At 45.5% G+C, this 19,791-nt stretch overlaps 1 protein-coding gene across 1 annotated transcript; it reads left to right on the top strand.

Annotated features, from left to right (window-relative positions):
* Positions 1-1,707: 1,707 nt before the first annotated feature.
* LOC126068844 (melanoma-associated antigen B2-like) lies at positions 1,708-2,751 on the top strand. Its single transcript, XM_049871536.1, has one exon. The coding sequence runs from the start codon at positions 1,708-1,710 to the stop codon at positions 2,749-2,751; it is 1,044 nt and encodes a 347-aa protein (XP_049727493.1).
* The last annotated feature ends 17,040 nt before the right edge of the window (positions 2,752-19,791 follow it).

Here is a 19,791-nt window from a genome sequence, read left to right as displayed (position 1 = left end):
AGCTCTGGGAGCCCCCGGGCAGGGGTAGCCAGATGTGTAGCACCCCAACTGCTTTCTAGGGAGGTGAGGCCCTTAGTCTGAGCCATCAGTCCTACTCCAGCTTTTGGGTGGACTTAACGTTAGTAGAGGGAGGATCCCTACCCAGGAACAAGTTTAGAAGCCTGAGTGAGGAACGAAGGTGTCACCAGTTGAGAACTCTGGGGTCATGTAACACCCGCGGCCCTGACCAGCCCTACGATTCCCAAAGCAAACTGCAAAGGATGTAGCTCACTTGACTTTCAACTCTGAGGTGTCAGGAAAGTGTGGTCTTTGGTCTGAGGGATGTGGCCTCATGACAGCAGAGAGTGGGGTTCCAGGAATAGTGCAGAGTGAAGGGAAGGTATGATTGAGGTACTGGGACCACTCAACGTAAAATGGGGAGGATTGCAGTGGGCTCTGCTAATGTCAGTCGCCCTGGAAGCCCAAGACAAATCTGGCAAGTTCAGGGGACTCTGGACTTCTGCGTGGAGTGTCTGAGGGAGCTGAGCACCTTCATTTAAGCCCCAGTTCAGGAGATAGAGGGATCCCAGATACTAGTGGGAGTCAAGGTAAAAAATCTCTTAGAAGGCAATAGGGAATTAACACCTCTTCTCTCCCCCAAGAAAAGAGGAGGATGCAGAAAAGCCTCCTACTGCTGTTGGCCCAGGGGAGCCACGGTCAGAGGTGTCAGGCTGAGGTGCCTCCCTGGTTTGTTCCTAGGGGACATGAAGTCCTTGGACAAATGGGGAGGCTTATACAGGAGAGGAAACCCTGGTGACAGAATGGTTAAGTACTATGGCTGCTAACCAAAAGTTCAGCAGTTCACATCCACCAGGCACTTCTTGGAAACTCCATGGAGAAGTTCTACTCTTTAATATAGGGTCGCGTTGACTGGGAATCGACTAGATGGTAAGGGGTACCGACGGGGTGTTCTGCAGAGGCAGGAGACATGGTCTCTAATAGGAGTCAAGGTGAGGATACTGAGTTCTGATGAGATAACTCTTCCCAGAAAAAAGGGGGGAAACGTAGAGCCCCAACACTGCCTTCAGACCTGGAGGAACTGGGTATGGTGACTTAGTGAGTTGCACTCACTAACTCTCAGGGCGTTTCGGGGATGTGAGGGAGCTGGTAAAAGGGGGCAGCCATGGTGAGGACCCTGGCAGAGGACTGAGGCCTCCAGGGAACCCCAGAAAGAACGGGCCCCAGTGTGCTGTCATCACTGAGACACCTTGCCAGGAGTGGTGGCTGATCTGCTCCTTCAGTTTCTGCTTGTGGATCCCAGAGGGAGTTGAGGTTTCAGGGTCAGATTAGTAGAGGGGAGGTGCCCTAGCCCTGCCGGCAGTTGATATTATGGCCTTACGAGTGAAATTAGGGGAATCCCCAATAACCCACTGCAGAGAGTCCCTAGTATCAGCCCTGCTCTCAACCCAGTAAGCCCCGAGCAGGGCTGACAATCTACAACCTAATCCTTCCTCTAATTTTCTCTACAGGGTCCTGACCAAGACAATAGGAGCCTTGTACGGCCCTAGAGCAGTGTCCTCAAAAATGCTGCAGAGGCGTCGGTTGTGAAAGCCAAGGAGGCACCTCTCTGCTACAGGGCGTACACCCTCTCAGCCTCCCTGCTCCTGTGGGCCTGCATCACCTGCCCTCTTTCTGCACTCCTGCCTACTGTCCTTGAGCAGAGTCATCATGCCTCGTGGTCATAAGAGTAAGCTCCGCGCCCGTGAGAAACGTCGCCAGGCCCATGGTGACATTCACAGTGTCCAGGGTGCTCAGGCCACTGCAGCAGAGGAGGAAGGCTCCCCGTCCTCTTCCTCTCCTCCTTTTGGGGGGCCTCCCCAGAGCTCCCCTGCTGCTCACACTCCCCAGCGGTCTCAGAGAGCACCGTCCACCACCACTCCTGCTGCAGGTGCTTCAGGCAGAATAGCTCCTAGAGGGGCTGAGAGCCAAGATGAGGGACGTCCAAGTTCCTCTTCTGCCCGAGCCCCCAATGAGAGGCCACATAGAGATCCTCTAACCAGGAGGGTGACCATGTTGTCGCAGTTCCTGCTGTCCAAGTATGAAATGCAAGAGCATTTTACGAAGGGAAAGATGATAAAGATCATCAACAAAAGGTACAAGGAGCACTTCCCTGAGATCCTGAGGCGAGCCTCTGAGTGCATAGAGCTGGTCTTTGGCCTTGACCTGAAGGAAGCCGATTCCAAAGGTCAATGCTATGTCCTTGTCAGCAAATTGGAGATTACCAAGGAAGAGAGTCTGAGTGGTGGCAGGGAGTTTCCCAAGACCGGGCTTCTGATGCCTCTCCTGGCCATGATCTACAGGAATGGCAACCGGGCCACCGAGGAGGAGATGTGGGAATTCCTGAATGTGTTTGGGATGTACGATGGGAAGACGCACTTCATCTTTGGGGAGCCCCGGAAGCTCATCACCAAAGATTTGGTGCAGGCAAAGTACCTGGAATACCGGCAGGTGCCCAACAGTGATCCTCCACGCTATGAATTCCTGTGGGGTCCCAGAGCCCGAGCTGAAGACAGCAAGAGAAGAGTCCTGGAGTTTTCGGCCAAGGTCAAGGATACCAACTCCAGTGCCTTACACGCCCTGTATAAAGAAACTTGCAGAGATGAGGAAGAGACAGCCGCAGGCAGAGAATGGGCTGGGGCTGGTCCTCATGCCAGGGCCAGGGCTAGTGTCAGGGAGAGTCTAGCCGGTCCTCCCATCCCTGGTGACGTCTAATTCAGATTCTTCACTTTGTTGTTGAAAATGGCTGGTTAACCTTCTAAGTAGTAGAGGCAACATGGGGCTGGAGTGGGCACATGTATGTCTTCTCGTATTTCTGTTACACTTGAGTGACTTGTAGATTTAGCTCGTTTTTTGTATTTTTCAAATGTTCTTTTTAATTGAAGGATTGTTAAGATTCAGAATCTAAATTCACCTCATGCATTGATTGTTGTTTTTCAGATTTAGGGGTAAGAGTTTTGTATTGTGTAAAACAAATTGAAAATCCTTGAATCGTTTCTTACGAATTCAGAACACGTTAATGTGGTACTGGAATAGGAATGTTCTTAGAAATATTAAAAATCTCCACAGGAGTTAGTCGGGATGACAAGGTAGAGGTGGAAAACCATAAAAGTTGGTCAGTTCATGGTTTCCCTTATTCCATTTGGTAAAAGTAGAACACTCACGTGCCTGGATTTGTTTAGCTTATTTAAGGATGTGGGAGAAAATAAATTGTGATGATTTGATCACTTGTTCCCTGGCTTTTATTTTCCCCAAACAGTGATTGAGCATCTCTCCTTTGGAAGGCTTCATGCTAGTACTGGGGCCCTTTAAGTAAAGGTGTGGCAGCCCGTGTATAGATTTTAGAGTCTAAGAGCAGCAATGAAATAAGGAGGAGATTGAGATATTCTCCAAGACCTCAGGAGTTAGGTGTGGACCCTGAGTGTTTATGGGGCATCCTACTGCCTAAAAATGATCTTCCAGGAGAAGTAAAACAGCCTGCACTCCTGTGAGGCCGCACATGAGTGTATGGTACAGCACACCCTGAGCTGTCCCTCGAGGGTCTCGGCTGGCAAGAATCTTATTCTGAGCCTGTGAGTCGGGTCTTCATACAAGGGACTCCCAGGCTCTGATAAGTATCAAGGTGAAAATCCTGCGTGAGCACTAAGGGATCACTCACTCCAGAACACTGCATTCCAAAGAATCCTGCCCTTGCTGTCAGCCCTCGGGGCCCCGGCCCCTGCCACCAATGTCTTGAATCTTGGAGGCCCTCCCTACAGCCTTGTACAGATGTGACGTGTCCTGGCTTCCATCTAGGAAGTGTTGGGAAGGTGCATCTTCTGGTTTGGGGGGCTGTGAGCTCTCCTCAGCAGAGGAGGGTGGAGTCTCAAGACTGATCAGGGGTCAAGGTGAGGACACTGAACGTGGACTGTGATGAGCAGTTAACCCCAGAAAAGCAGGGTCCTAAGAGTGCCACCTCTCCTGTTGGCACTCGGAGGCCCCCGTATAGCCTTGACCAGATGTGACGGGCAGGCGCTGACTTCCATCTAGGAAGTGCCAGGAAGACAAGGCCTCTGGTCTGACCAGGTTGAGACTTTCATCAGCAGAGGAGGTTGGAGTCTCACGACTGGTCAGGAGTCCAGGTGAGGACCCTGAATGTGGACTACAGAGTCACCTATCCCAGAACAGAGGAGGTCCCACAAAGTCCTGACCCTACCGCTGGCTTCAGGGCCACCAGGCTGACTTCAGCCTGTAAAGTCTCAGGATGAGAGGGCCTTGGTCCAAGAAAGCACCCGAGTTGTGAAGAGGGGGGAGACCTAGACCCTAACTGCCGGCAAGACGAGGACCTTAGTGCTAATTAGGAGGCTTCCCCTTAAAAGAGGGGCTGCCCCCAGCCCATCCTTGCTCTCAGCTCTGACAGCCTCCAGGCAGGGGTAGCCAGATGTGAAGCACCCTGAGTCCCCTCTAAGGAGGTGAGGGCCTTGGTCTGAGCCATCAATTCCACCCCTGCTTTCAGGTGGACTCAAGTTAGTAGAGGGAGAAATACCAGGTCCTACCCGGAAACAAGGTCATAAGCCTGAGTGAGCAATGAAGGGGTCACCAAATTGAGAAGTCTGCAGTCAGGTGACCCCTGCCACCCTGGCCAGCCCTAGGATTCCCAAAACAGACTGCAAAGGATGTGGGTCACTCTGACTTCCAAATGTGAGGTCTCAGGAAGGTGTGGTCTTTGGTCTGAGAGGTGTGGCCTCAGGTCAGCAGAGGATAGGGTCCCAAGAATGGTGCAGAGTCAAGGGGAAGACATAATTGAGGTACTAAGGACCACTCAACCAAAGATAGGGAGGGCTACACTGAATCCTGCCAATGCCATGAGCCCTGGGAGCCCAGGAGAAATCTGACAAGCTCAAGTGACCCTTGACTCCCGCCTGGAGGGTCTAAGGGAGATGAGGGCCTATGTTCAAGCCCCAATTCTGCAGAGAGAGAAATCCCAGAACCTGGTGGAAATCAATGTAAAAATACTTAAAGAGGAAGGATGGAATTAACCCCCCACCAAACAAGAAGACAGGAGGCTGTACAACGTCCCCCCTCTACTTCTGGACCTCGGAAGCCAAGGTAAGAGATACCATACTAAGGAGCCCCCTCATTTTCTCCTGAGGGTGGGTCGTCTCAATGCCATGAAGTTGTTGGGCTACTGGGGAGGCCTACTCAGCAGAGGCAGGAGACTGGGTCCGTAAGAGGAATCAAGGTGAGGACACCGAATTATGATGAGGTGACTCCTCTCTGTAGTAAGGGGGAAACATAAAGCCCCACCCCAGTTTTGAAACCTGGGGAACTGGCATGCTGACTTAGTGAATTGCAGTTACTTCTTCCAGGGCATCTCAGGGAGGTGAGGGATCTGGTCAAAGTGGGCACCCAAGGTGAGGACCCTTGTGGAAGGGTGAGCCCTCCAAGGAACCTGAGACAGTACGAGCCCCACTGTGCTGTCATCACTGAGACACCCTGCCAGGAGTGGTGGCTGAGCTACTCCTTCAGTTCCTCCTTGTGGGTTCCAGAGGGATTTGAAGTATCCAGTTCAGTGTAGCAGAGAGGAGTGGCCCTGGCCCTGCCAGCAGTTGATAGGATGACCCTGACATGAACTGAGCAAATTCCTCACTAACCCCGTACAGACACCTTAGTGCCAGCCCCTACTGTCACCCCAGGAAGAACCAAGCAGGGCTGGCAATCTACAACCTAATCCTTCCTCTAATTTCCTCTATAGGGTCCTGACTAGGACAGTAGGAGCCTTGTGGGGTCCTAGAGCAGTGCCCCCCAAGAATCCTGTAAAGGCGGTCTTTGTTAAAGCCAAGGAGGCATCTCTCTGCTGCAGGGGTGCACACCCTCTCCACCACTTCTGAAAAATCAGTCATTGGAAACCCTGTGGAGCACAGTTGTTCTCTGGCACACATGGGGTCTCCACGAGTTGGAATCAACTCAACAGTAACTGGTAAGGTTGAGAACTGCCTTAGCTTCTCTTAGCAGCCACATCTCCCCTTCACGCCCATCACTTCATCTCTCCTTTTAGTTCCCGAGGAAGAGACGTCCAGGAACCCTTCTGGCTACTGAAATTTCTTGGTCCTATGAACTTGTCTTTCCTTTCAGAAGCTTATGTTGCTTTCTTAATCAGGAACTTTCCCTTTGCAGTAAATACGCTCAAATATCATGAGATCTATTTACTGCATTTTATTTTCACTGTGCATAAATGGCCACACTGATTACCCTCCCTGTTGTCCAAGCCATGGGAAGTCCCTTCCAATACTGACCCTGGGCTTGGCCACAGTTCTTGCTTTGTTCTATTGGATAATAACAAACATGACACAGGTAGAGACTTGAAAAGAGATACCTTGTGACCACTACCATGTGAACAAATGCAGCCTAGCCTGCTGGATAGTGAGAGCTAAATGGCCTAGATAGCTCCTTTGCCCTTTGCCAACAGAAAGACAGGCAGCCAGGCAAGAGCCATGTGAGTGAGGCCCTGGACCATCAGCTGACCACAAACTCAGGCGTGAACCCAGACAACACTACATGGTGCAGAGATGTGCCATCCCAACTGAAACCACAGACTTATGAACAAATTAATGGCTGTTGTTTTGAGCCACTAAATTTTGGCATGGTTTGTTATATAATATAAATTGGTACGCAACTATATAATCTTTCCATCTACGGCTTTAATTATTTTCTACCATTCATTGCCAAATTTTATATTTCCTATCAAATACTTATCGAACACATAATCATACAAGCATACTATGTGATAGGGACTGTGCTAACCAATAATGTATAGAATAGGGAGCAATAACAGACAGGGAACTATCTTTATGGAACAAAGAAAATGATGTTAGCTGAAACTTATTGACTGTTTTCTATGTATCATCTACCATGTTAATCTTTTAGCATACATTAGTTCATACACAAATTTTATTATTGACCCCATTTTACAGATGCAGAAATGGAGGTTCAGGGAATGTTAAGATATTTGCTTTAAGCCACAGTGAAGGAATTCAGATCTTTCTCCAGTACTTGTGCTCTGAACCGTTATACTTTAAGAACAGATATAAAGAAACCTAGGAATTGAGTCTTAGCTCAGTTGGACAGTAACTTCTGAGTCGTTGAAGAGAATGCAAATCTCCTTTCATTATCCTTAAAGCTCTGTCTAGCTTTTACTATGATCCAAATTCAAAAGTCTTTAACCTGAGTCCAGTTTTTTTCCTCTTACACTTTGCTTACTATCTTGTTCATTAATATCTGTAAAAAAAATAAAATAAAATAATTTTTTTTCCTCTATGGGGAAAATAAATTTTTTTAATTGTATTTTAGATGAAGATTTACAGAGCAAACAAGCTTCTTATTAAACAATTAATACACATATTGTTTTGTGACATTGGTTGCCATCCCCATGATAACACTTTCCGCTTCTCGAGTTCGGTTTCCCTATTTCCTGTCCTCTCCTGCCTTCTTGTCCTCGCCGCTAGGCTGGTATGGCCATTTAGACTCATGTTGTTTTATGGGCCTGCCTAATCCTTGGCTGAACCTCAGGTGTGACTTCAGCACTGAGCTATAAGGGTGTCCAGGGGCCATACCATCGGGGTTTCTCAAGTCTACGTCAGACACTAAGTCTGGACTTTTTTTTTTTAATTGTGAGTTAGAATTTTGTTCTACGTTTTTCTCCATTTCTGTCCAGGATCCTCTATTGTGATCCCTGTCAGAGCAGTCCGTGGTGGTAGCCAGGCTCCATCTAGTTCTGCTGGACTCAATCTGATAGAGGCTGTGGTAGTTGTGGTCGATTAGTACTTTGGACTAATCTTTCCCTTGTGTCTTTGGTTTTCTTCATTTTTCCTTGCTCCAGATGAGTTGGGAGCAGTGGAGTATCTTAGATGGCCACTCACAATTTTTAAGACCCCAGATGCTACTCAGTGTATTAGAATGTAGAACATTTTCTTTATAAAGTATGTTATGCCAATTGAGCTAGATGTTCCCCAGTACCATGGCCACATAGCCCTCAGCTCAGTAATTTGGTCCCTCATGGACTTTGGATGTGTCTATGGAGCTTTCATGACCTTGTAACTGAACTAGTGTTCTTGTCCAGTCCTATTAGCCAATCGAAATAAGATGGATGCCACACCACCAATTGCAAGGAAACAGAAAGTGGAAATTTATTGTCTGCACAGACAAGGAGCAATGTGGAGTCTAGCAACCATAAGGCCAGGTGCTCACTGTCTGAGGGGGTTGGGGAGCTTTTTATTTCCAATGGCGTCTGGGGGTTGGATTTGGTACCCTGAACTCTCTGCCCTTAGCCCTCCCATGTCCACAGTTGCAGGCCCAAATGTTGAACCATGTCTTTGATGTTCAGGTCCAAGGACAGATTGGGGACACAGCTCTTCAGGTCCTGTGCATGTGCCCAAATATTGTTTCACGCATGCACAGGATTCTGATGCCAAATTCAAACTGTATAGGGCTGCAACGTGGTAATAGTCAAGGAGAAAATAAAAAGTTCTTGGGAAATTCTTGATTCTCTCATTAGGTATCTCCATGTAACAGACTTCGTTGGTCAGATTAGTCTGGAAGTAAGTTGTCTCATTCCAATTGCCTGGGGTTTTAGCACTGGAGTCAGTGAGACCCTGGATAGTCTGTTGGACAAAGTCCCTATTGTAATTAATGGAAGATGAGCCCTGGGGGAGACCCATGGCATGGGGAATCTAGTGGTGTTTTTAGTAGGCGGGGGCACCTGGACGGGGACTGCCTCTACATTGTCTTTAGTTCTGGTGGGGAGGTGATATAGACCCAGTGATCTTTTAAGTGGAGAGTGTTTGAGGTGTTAATGAGATAATTATCCTGCCCTTTTTGGGACCCCTTTTTTCTTCTATGGAGACACAGGAAATAAACAAGCAGGATATAAGGCCGCATACTGGTGGCAAACTTGAGCAGAGTCATGAATAACAACCTGCACAACTGCCAGGGTATGACAGTCAACTGGTACAATTGTCTATGACTTTAAATCCTCTGAAGCCTGAGTTTTTCAGTTATTACTGTCTTGTCAGTTCTTACTCTTCTGCAGGGCTCGTTGGTCACTGTCCCGAGTAGCAGGCAGCTAGAGGAGAGTTGTGGATCTACTCTCCCTGTTTGGCGATCTTGATTGTAGTGCCAGGGGTTTGTTCTCCTCCTGGGTCTGTAGTGCTCCAGGTCTTGACACGGAGAAAGAGACTTCAGGTTCTGGAAGAGTCTGTCATGTCATATACCTGTAATGAGAGTCAAGCACCCCTGCTACAGAACAGAAATATTGTTTAATAGCGAGCTAGCTTTGTATGTCTCTAGCCTCCAAGGTATCCTCAGGACCCAGAGTAATGAAACTCTCCCACGAGTTACTGAGGGGGGAACGCCCATACATAAGCTCCAAAAGGCTTATCTTAACTTTGGTTTGAGGTGCAACCCTAGTCCTGAACAGAGCCAAGGGAAGGGGAAGGGTCTTAGCCAGTGCTAATTAGGTCTTCTTGCAAGGTTTGGCCCGGTGGGCTTCAATAGTCCAGTTTACTTTTCTCTTGCAATCTTCTCCCAGAACATATTCCTGGTGCTCAGTCTTACGCTTCCGAGAAGTTCTTGTCTTTCTCTCTTTTTTTTTTTTTTGTAAGTAGTGGTCTTTAATGTTGAGAGGGACCATACAGATTGAGAAATGGTGCAGACCCAGCTGCTCACAAAACTCTGTAACCCTATCCAGTAGCATAATAAATCAATATATTTACGTTTAGGACAGTCCACTCTGGGGCCATCCCTCCCTTTCTTCTCTACCTTTCTACTCCCATTTCACCTTTTTTGATTTCTCTTCGTTCTTCTTGCTCTCTAACTTTTTACTCCTGAAAGCCTCATCAGTTGTTTCTTCCCTGCCTGACCCCTGTTTTTGCAACTATAAAAGTCTTCTGTAGCTTATGGCAAGCTAGAATCAGGCACTACTACTGAGGTCACATTTCTTCTGCTCGCTTGGTCTATAAGTCAGCCCTTTCGTGGCCTTGGCCCACTACTGTATCTTCCTGTTGATCTCCTTTGCACTGTACCACAGCCAGAGTAACAAGAGTGACACCACCTCAGGGAGTCGTAAAATCTGCTGGCCGTGTTTGATTTCTTACTGACCGAATTTAAAAGTTCTCTTTGCTTCCACAAAGTCTCATATACATGTAAAAGTGACAACACATTCTCCGAATCTATATAAATGGTCACTGTCTTTGACTTGGCCAGCCGGGAGGCCGGGATCACCGCAACCAGCTCAGCTTTTTGGGCTGAGGTACCATTTGGGAGAGCTTTTGCATCGAGGACTTCGGTGTGGCTGACAACTGCGTGGCCCACTCTCCTTTGCCACCCTCAATGAAGCTACTCTCACCTATGAAGATCTCTAAACTGGCATCTCTTAGAGGTTGATTTTGTGGGTCACGGTGAACGGAGTCTCTCAGGAACAGAGAGGGCAGAGGGGTGGCTGAATCTGGAGCCGCAAGAGATCGGACTGATGTGCGGGGATTACTGACTAGAGAGGCCTGGTATTGAGTTAGTCGGTACTCACTCTCTCTCAGGACACTCTCTCTGTCAGTGGGCCTCCTGCTCACAATATGCACACTGGTTCTCTTCCAGCGGGGGTCAGGGCCAGGCCTCACTAGGGTCTTTTCCTCCTACACGGCCTATACTGTTTCTATACTGTTGCTGCTGTTGCCAGTAGGGCAACCTGGCACTTCCTGGCTTTGTCTTCTTCTCTGTTGTTAAAGACCTTGAATGCCAACTCGACTAGGTGTTTGATACTCATAGTTACTCCTCCCTCTATTTTGTGAAGTTGGTTCCCAATATCCGGGTCACACTGTCTTATAAAAATATTATTGATGAGGAGGCGGAGCCAAGATGGCGGACTAGGCAAACGCTACCTCGGATCCCTCTTACAACAAAGACACGGAAAAACAAGTGAATCGATCACATACATAACAATCTACGAACCCTGAACAACAAACACAGATTTAGAGACAGAGAACGAACTAATACGGGGAAGCAGCAATTGTTTTCAGAGCCTGAAGCCAGCGTACCAGTCAGGTACGGCACAAGCACAGAGAGCTGCTCCACCCCCCTGAACTAACCCCGGGAGGGGGCCCAGCTGGTTCAGGCGGGCGGCGTGGGACGCAGCCGATAGGAGAGGTCCCCGGGAGGCAGCGACTGGTATTGGAGTGGGGAGAACAGCTTCCCAGCCAGGACACTCGGTCACGGCACAAGCACGGGGAGCTGCTCCACCCACCTGAACTAAACCCGGGAGGGGGCCCAACCGGTTCGCGGAGGTGACACGGCAACGCGGCTGGAGGGACGAGAAGTCCCCGGGAGGCAGCGACTGATTTTGGAGTCGAGAGTGCACCGTCCCAGCAGGGGAGCCTTGACGCTGGGCGTGGGGCTGGAAGCGGAGGATCTGACCGTGACTCCAGCGGGCCAGACCCCCCGGGGGCAATCTCCACACCGCCAGCACACATAGGCGACGCGCCCCGCAGGAATCTCAGATATAATAGTCATTCCAAGCAAGACAAGCAACTCTGGCTATATTCTGAGGTGCTACTCTCCTATCTCTCTGTCCCCTCCTCCACCCTCCCCAGCCGGCTTGATTAACATCCGAATAGCCTGAGCCAGAGGGAGAACTCTGATAGGGATCTGACTGCATTTTTTTTAGCGGATTTTCTGGAAAAACTAGTTTCCTAGAGATGGCTCGGAGACAACAATCCATATCAAACCACTTAAAGAAGCAGACCATGACAGCTTCTCCAACCCCCCAAACAAAAGAATCAAAATCTTTCCCAAATGAAGGTACAATCCTGGAAATATCAGATACAGAATATAAAAAACTAATTTACAGAATGCTTCAAGACATCACAAATGAAATAAGCCAAACTGCAGAAAAAGCCAAGGAACACACTGATAAAACTGTTGAAGAACTCAAAAAGATTATTCAAGAACATACTGGAAAAATTAATAAGTTGCAAGAATCCATAGAGAGACAGCATGTAGAAATCCAAAAGATTAACAATAAAATTACAGAATTAGACAACGCAATAGGAAGTCAGAGGAGCAGACTCGAGCAATTAGAATGCAGACTGGGACATCTGGAGGACCAGGGAATCAACACCAACATAGCTGAAAAAAAATCAGATAAAAGAATTTAAAAAAATGAAGAAACCCTAAGAATCATGTGGGACTCTATCAAGAAGGATAACCTGCGGGTGATTGGAGTCCCAGAACAGGGAGGGGGGACAGAAAACACAGAGAAAATAGTTGAAGAACTCCTGACAGAAAACTTCCCTGACATCATGAAAGACGAAAGGATATCTATCCAAGATGCTCATCGAACCCCATTTAAGATTGATCCAAAAAGAAAAACACCAAGACATATTATCATCAAACTCGCAAAAACCAAAGATAAAGAGAAAATTTTAAAAGCAGCCAGGGAGAAAAGAAAGGTTTCCTTCAAGGGAGAATCAATAAGAATAAGTTCAGACTACTCAGCAGAAACCATGCAGGCAAGAAGGGAATGGGACGACATATACAGAACACTGAAGGAGAAAAACTGCCAGCCAAGGATCATATATCCGGCAAAACTCTCTCTGAAATATGAAGGTGAAATTAAGATACTTTCAGATAAACACAAGTTTAGAGAATTTGCAAAAACCAAACCAAAGCTACAAGAAATACTAAAGGATATTGTTTGGTCAGAGAACCAATAATATCAGATATCAGCACAACACAAGGTCACAAAACAGAACGTCCTGTTATCAACTCAAATAGGGAAAACACAAAAACAGACAAATTAAGATTAATTAAAAAAAAATACACATAACAGGGAATCATGGAAGTCAATAGGTAAAAGATCACAATAATCAAAAAGAGGGACTAAATACAGGAGGCATTGAACTGCCAGATGGAGAGTGATACAAGGCGATATAGAACAATACAAGTTAGGTTTTTACTTAGAAAAATAGGGGTAAATAATAAGGTAACCACAAAAAGGTATAACAACTCTATAACTCAAGATAAAAGCCAAGAAAAACGTAACGACTCAAGTAACATAAAGTCAAACACTATGAAAATGAGGATCTCACAATTTACTAAGAAAAATGCCTCAGCACAAAAAAGTATGTGGAAAAATGAAATTGTCAACAACACACATAAAAAGGCATCAAAATGACAGCACTAAAAACTTATTTATCTATAATTACCCTGAATGTAAATGGACTAAATGCACCAATAAAGAGACAGAGAGTCACAGACTGGATAAAGAAACACGATCCATCTATATGCTGCCTACAAGAGACACACCTTAGACTTAGAGACACAAACAAACAAACTCAAAGGATGGAAAAAAATATATCAAGCAAACAATAAGCAAAAAAGAAGAGGAGTAGCAATATTAATTTCTGACAAAATAGACTTTAGACTTAAATCCACCACAAAGGATAAAGAAGGGCACTATATAATGATAAAAGGGACAATTGATCAGGAAGACATAACCATATCAAATATTTATGCACCCAATGACAGGGCTGCAAGATACATAAATCAAATTTTAACAGAATTGAAAAGTGAGATAGACACCTCCACAATTATAGTAGGAGACTTCAACACACCACTTTCAGAGAAGGACAGGACATCCAGTAAGAAGCTCAATAGAGACACGGAAGACCTACTTACAACAATCAACCAACTTGACCTCATTGACTTATACAGAACTCTCCACCCAACTGCTGCAAAATATACTTTTTTTTCTAGTGCACATGGAACATTCTCTAGAATAGACCACATATTAGGTCATAAAACAAACATTTGCAGAGTCCAAAACATCGAAATATTACAAAGCATCTTCTCAGACCACAAGGCAATAAAACTGGAGATCAATAACAGAAAATCTAGGGAAAAGAAATCAAATACTTGGAAAATGAACAATACCCTCCTGAAAAAAGACTGGGTTATAGAAGACATCAAGGAGGGAATAAGGAAATTCATAGAAAGCAACGAGAATGAAAATACTTCCTATCAAAACCTCTGGGACACAGCAAAAGCAGTGCTCAGAGGCCAATTTATATCGATAAATGCACACATCCAAAAAGAAGAAAGAGCCAAAATCAGAGAACTGTCCCTACAACTTGAACAAATAGAAAGTGAGCAACAAAAGAATCCATCAGGCACCAGAAGAAAACAAATAATAAAAATGAGAGCTGAACTAAATGAATTAGAGAACAGAAAAACAATTGAAAGAATTAACAAAGCCAAAAGCTGGTTCTTTGAAAAAATTAACAAAATTGATAAACCATTGGCTAGACTGACTAAAGAAATACAGGAAAGGAAACAAATAACCCGAATAAGAAACGAGAAGGGCCACATCACAACAGAACCAACTGAAATTAAAAGAATCATTTTAGATTATTATGAAAAATTGTACTCTAACAAATTTGAAAACCTAGAAGAAATGGATGAATTCCTGGAAAAACACTACCTACCTAAACTAACACATTCAGAAGTAGAACAACTAAATAGACCCATAACAAAAAAAGAGATTGAAACGGTAATCAAAAAACTCCCAACAAAAAAAAAGCCCTGGCCCGGACGGCTTCACTGCAGAGTTCTACCAAACTTTCAGAGAAGAGTTAACACCACTACTACTAAAGGTATTCCAAAGCATAGAAAATGACGGAATACTACCCAACTCATTCTATGAAGCCACCATCTCCCTGATACCAAAACCAGGTAAAGACATTACAAAAAAAGAAAATTATAGACCTATATCCCTCATGAACATAGATGCAAAAATCCTCAACAAAATTCTAGCCAATAGAATCCAACAACACATCAAAAAAATAATTCACCCTGATCAAGTGGGATTTATACCAGGTATGCAAGGCTGGTTTAATATCAGAAAAACCATTAATGTAATCCATCACATAAATAAAACAAAAGACAAAAACCACATGATCTTATCAATTGATGCAGAAAAGGCATTTGACAAAGTCCAACACCCATTCATGATAAAAACTCTTACCAAAATAGGAATTGAAGGAAAATTCCTCAACATAATAAAGGGCATCTATGCAAAGCCAACAGCCAATATCACTCTAAATGGAGAGAACCTGAAAGCATTTCCCTTGAGAACGGGAACCAGACAAGGATGCCCTTTATCACCGCTCTTATTCAACATCGTTCTGGAAGTCCTAGCCAGGGCAATTAGGCTAGACAAAGAAATAAAGGGTATCCGGATTGGCAAGGAGGAAGTAAAGTTATCACTATTTGCAGACGACATGATTATATACACAGAAAACCCTAAGGAATCCTCCAGAAAACTACTGAAACTAATAGAAGAGTTTGGCAGAGTCTCAGGTTATAAAATAAACATACAAAAATCACTTGGATTCCTCTACATCAACAAAAAGAACACCGAAGAGGAAATAACCAAATCAATACCATTCACAGTAGCCCCCAAGAAGATAAGATACTTAGGAATAAATGTTACCAAGGATGTAAAAGACCTATACGAAGAAAACTACAAAGCTCTACTACAAGAAATTCAAAAGGACATACTTAAGTGGAAAAACATACCCTGCTCATGGATAGGAAGACTTAACATAGTAAAAATGTCTATTCTACCAAAAGCCATCTATACATTTAACGCACTTCCGATCCAAATTCCAATGTCATATTTTAAGGGGATAGAGAAACAAATCACCAATTTCATATGGAAGGGAAAGAAGCCCTGGATAAGCAAAGCACTACTGAAAAAGAAGAAAGTGGGAGGCCTCACTCAACCTGATTTCAGAACCTATTTATACATCCACAGTAGTCAAAACAGCCTGGTATTGGTACAACAACAGGCACATAGACCAATGGAACAGAATTGAGAACCCAGACATAGATCCATCCACGTATGAGCAGCTGATATTTGACAAATGACCAGTGTCAATTAATTGGGGAAAAGATAGCCTTTTTAACAAATGGTGCTGGCATAATTGGATATCCATTTGCAAAAAAATGAAACAGGACCCATACCTTACACCGTGCACAAAAACTAACTCCAAGTGGATCAAAGACCTAAACGTAAAGACTAAAACGATAAAGATCATGGAAGAAAAAATTGGGACAACCCTAGGAGCCCTAATACAAGGCATAAACAGAATACAAAACATTACCAAAAATGATGAAGGAAAACCCGATAACTGGGAGCTCCTAAAAATCAAACACCTATGCGCATCTAAAGACTTCACCAAAAGAGTAAAAAGACCACCTACAGACTGGGAAAGAATTTTCAGCTATGACATCTCCGACCAGCGCCTGATCTCTAAAATCTACATGATTCTGTCAAAACTCAACCACAAAAAGACAACCCAATCAAAAAGTGGGCAAAGGATATGAACAGACATTTCACTAAAGAAGATATTCAGGCAGCCAACAGATACATGAGAAAATGCTCTAGATCATTAGCCATTAGAGAAATGCAAATTAAAACTACGATGAGATTCCATCTCACACCAGCAAGGCTGGCATTAATCCAAAAAACACAAAATAATAAATGTTGGAGAGGCTGCGGAGAGATTGGAACTCTTATACACTGCTGGTGGAAATGTAAAATGGTACAACCACTTTGGAAATCTATCTGGCGTTATCTTAAACAGTTAGAAATAGAACTACCATACAACCCAGAAATCCCACTCCTCGGAATATACCCTAGAGATACAAGAGCCTTCACACAAACAGATATATGCACACCCATGTTTATTGCAGCTCTGTTTACAATAGCAAAAAGTTGGAAGCAACCAAGGTGTCCATCAACGGATGAATGGGTAAATAAATTGTGGTATATTCACACAATGGAATACTATGCATCGATAAAGAACAGTGACAAATCTGTCAAACATTTCATAACATGGAGGAACCTGGAAGGCATTATGCTGAGCGAAATTAGTCAGAGGCAAAAGGACAAATATTGTAGAAGACCACTATTATAAGATCTTGAGAAATACTAAACCTGAGAAGAACACATACTTTTGTGGTTACGAGGAGGGGAGGGAGGGAGGGTGGGAGAGGGTTTTTTATTGATTAATCAGTAGATAAGAACTGCTTTAGGTGAACGGAAAGACAACACTCAATACTTGGAAGGTCGGCTCAACTGGACTGGACCAAAAGCAAAGAAGTTTCCGGGATAAAATGAATGCTTCAAAGGTCAGCGGAGCAAGTGCGGGGGTCTGGGGAACATGGTTTGCGGGGACTTCTAAGTCAATTGGCAAAATAATTCTATTATGAAATCATTCTGCATCCCACTTTGAAATGTGGCGTCTGGGGTCTTAAATGCTAACAAACGGCCATCTAAGATGCATCAATTGGTCTCAACCCACCTGGAGCAAAGGAAAATGAAGAACACCAAGACCACACGACAACTAAGAGCCCAAGAGACAGAAAGGGCCACATGAACCAGAGACCTACATCATCCTGAGACCAGAAGAACTAGTTGGTGCCCGGCCACAATAGATGACTGCCCTGACAGGGAGCACAGCAGAGGACCCCTGAGGGAGCAGGAGATCAGTGGGATGCAGACCCCAAATTCTCATAAAAAGACCAAACTTCCGGCGGCCATGGTCCCCAGACCTTCTGTTGGCACAGGACAGGAACCATCCCCGAAGAAACTCATCAGACATGAAAGGGACTGGTCAGCGGGTGGGAGAGAGACGCTGATGAAGAGTGAGCTAATTATATCAGGTGGACACTTGAGATTGTGTTGGCAACTCTTGTCTGGAGGGGGGATGGGAGAGAGAGGGAAACCGGCAAAATTGTCACGAAAGGAGAGACTGAAAGGGCTGACTCAAGAGGGGGAGAGCAAGTGGGAGTAGGGAGTGAGATGTATGTAAACTTATATGTGACAGACTGATTGGATTTGTAAACGTTCACTTGAAGCTTAATAAAAGTTAATTAAAAAAATGTTATTGACAATGTGAGCATTTGTTGGGTCCTTTGGATCTTGATCAGTATATTGTCTAAAGGCTCTATAATTCTTTCGAGGAAGGCTGCAGGGTCCCCATCTTTACACTGGTTAATTTCTTGTACTTTGTTCCCATCTAAGAGCTTAGGCACTCCACATCTAAGGCTCACTAAAAGACAGTCCCGACATCGGGGGAGCCTACCATATTCTACTGTGTGATTGTGGTCCCAGTGGGGTCTTGAAGGGGGAAGATGCCATCGACTGCATCTCTGGTCCATTGAGCATCATGTCACCTCTGGGCTTTCTCTCCAGCCTTGTCTAGGATCAGAAGGTGCTTAAGAGAGATAGACAGCCTTCTCAGGTAGAATCAAAAGAGTTAAAGATGGCAGTAAACAGTTCATACAATTTCTTTGGTTTCTCTCGTCATCCTGAGGTGTTATTCTTCCACTTAATCAGGCCCGCTGTACTAAAGGGAACCTGGCCCCTTTCACCACCAGAGTTGTTTGGTGGAGGGGGTATTGGCTGGGGGCTAGCCCTCCCTGTTGGCTCTGTACTGGCTTTGCGGCACCCAGGGCCACATTTCTCCCCCTGTAGGAATCCCCCCCCCCCCCGTCGTATGGGTTGATGGCAAGGGAGAATTCCCAGGACATTTGAACTGGTTAATTGTCTACCTTTCCTCTGGCCCAGCACAGGTCTAGGAGGTAAGCCGCACACGCTGCTGCAGCTGTGAGGGCTGTCCATCACCAACCCTGGCTGAGGCATGGAGGATTTTCTCTTTTTCCCACGATCACAACCGAATTTATCTCAGTTCTCTGAAGTACACCTTAAGGATGAAAGCTTTGGAATGTTTTTAGGATTATCCTGTTCCTAACCCTACACACTCGCACAAAGACACAGACAAAGAACACCAGCTTTAAATGCATTCAGACAGGAGGATGCCCCCCCACCTAGAGGAGTGCTCAACAGACAGACAGACAAAGAATAACAATGCAAAATGGACCTCCTCTAAACGAAAAACCAAAACCAGGACTTAACCAAAATCAACAACCATACACTAAATTACCAGTGGTCTGCTGTCGGAGAACAGAGATAAAGAGAAAGAAAGGGAAAGAGGAAAAGAGTTTCTGAAAGAAAGATTGTCGCGATGGCAGGGCAGCCTCCGAGGGACTTAAATACCATCTATCAACTACCAGTTAACCTTGGGTGATCACAGATGGACAAAGATCATCGCCGAGGGCAGAGTGACCTGATACCCTTGGTTTCAGATGGGGTGAGGGACCCCAACTAGGCTGAGGATCGGTCTCAGGGGCCACAACCCCCACTTCCCTCATTTTACAAACCTGGGGGTTGGGTCTTAGGACTGGCGCTGTTGCCACCCTCTTCTTTGCCTAGCTCCCTGGGAGGACTGTAACCCCCTCAGGGGAGACTTTAGCTCCCTCATATGACCAGTGGAATAACCTGGTCCCACGCGCTTACCTTAATTCAGAGGCCTTTCCCATCCAGTTTCCAGTTTCTATTTCCAAGCTAAGGTGGGGACCCGGTGGACCTCATCCTGGGGCGGGGATCACGGTGGCCATAAGAAACTCCTTACTGACCAAATGGGGTCATGGCACATCTTAAGGGGTTGGGGGGGATCCAGATACTCACCACTCAGGTTTTGGAGTCCGGAAGTCACGGCCAGAGTTGCCAAAATCTCTAACCGAATGAGGGTTCTTATCCAGTCCTATTAAGCCAGTCAAATTAAGACGTATGCCACACCACCAGTTGCAAGGGGAACAGAA

The sequence above is a fragment of the Elephas maximus genome, chromosome X (assembly GCF_024166365.1).
Source record: "Elephas maximus indicus isolate mEleMax1 chromosome X, mEleMax1 primary haplotype, whole genome shotgun sequence".
NCBI classification, from domain to species: Eukaryota; Metazoa; Chordata; class Mammalia; order Proboscidea; family Elephantidae; genus Elephas; species Elephas maximus.
This window is presented reverse-complemented; position numbering and strand designations above follow the sequence as displayed.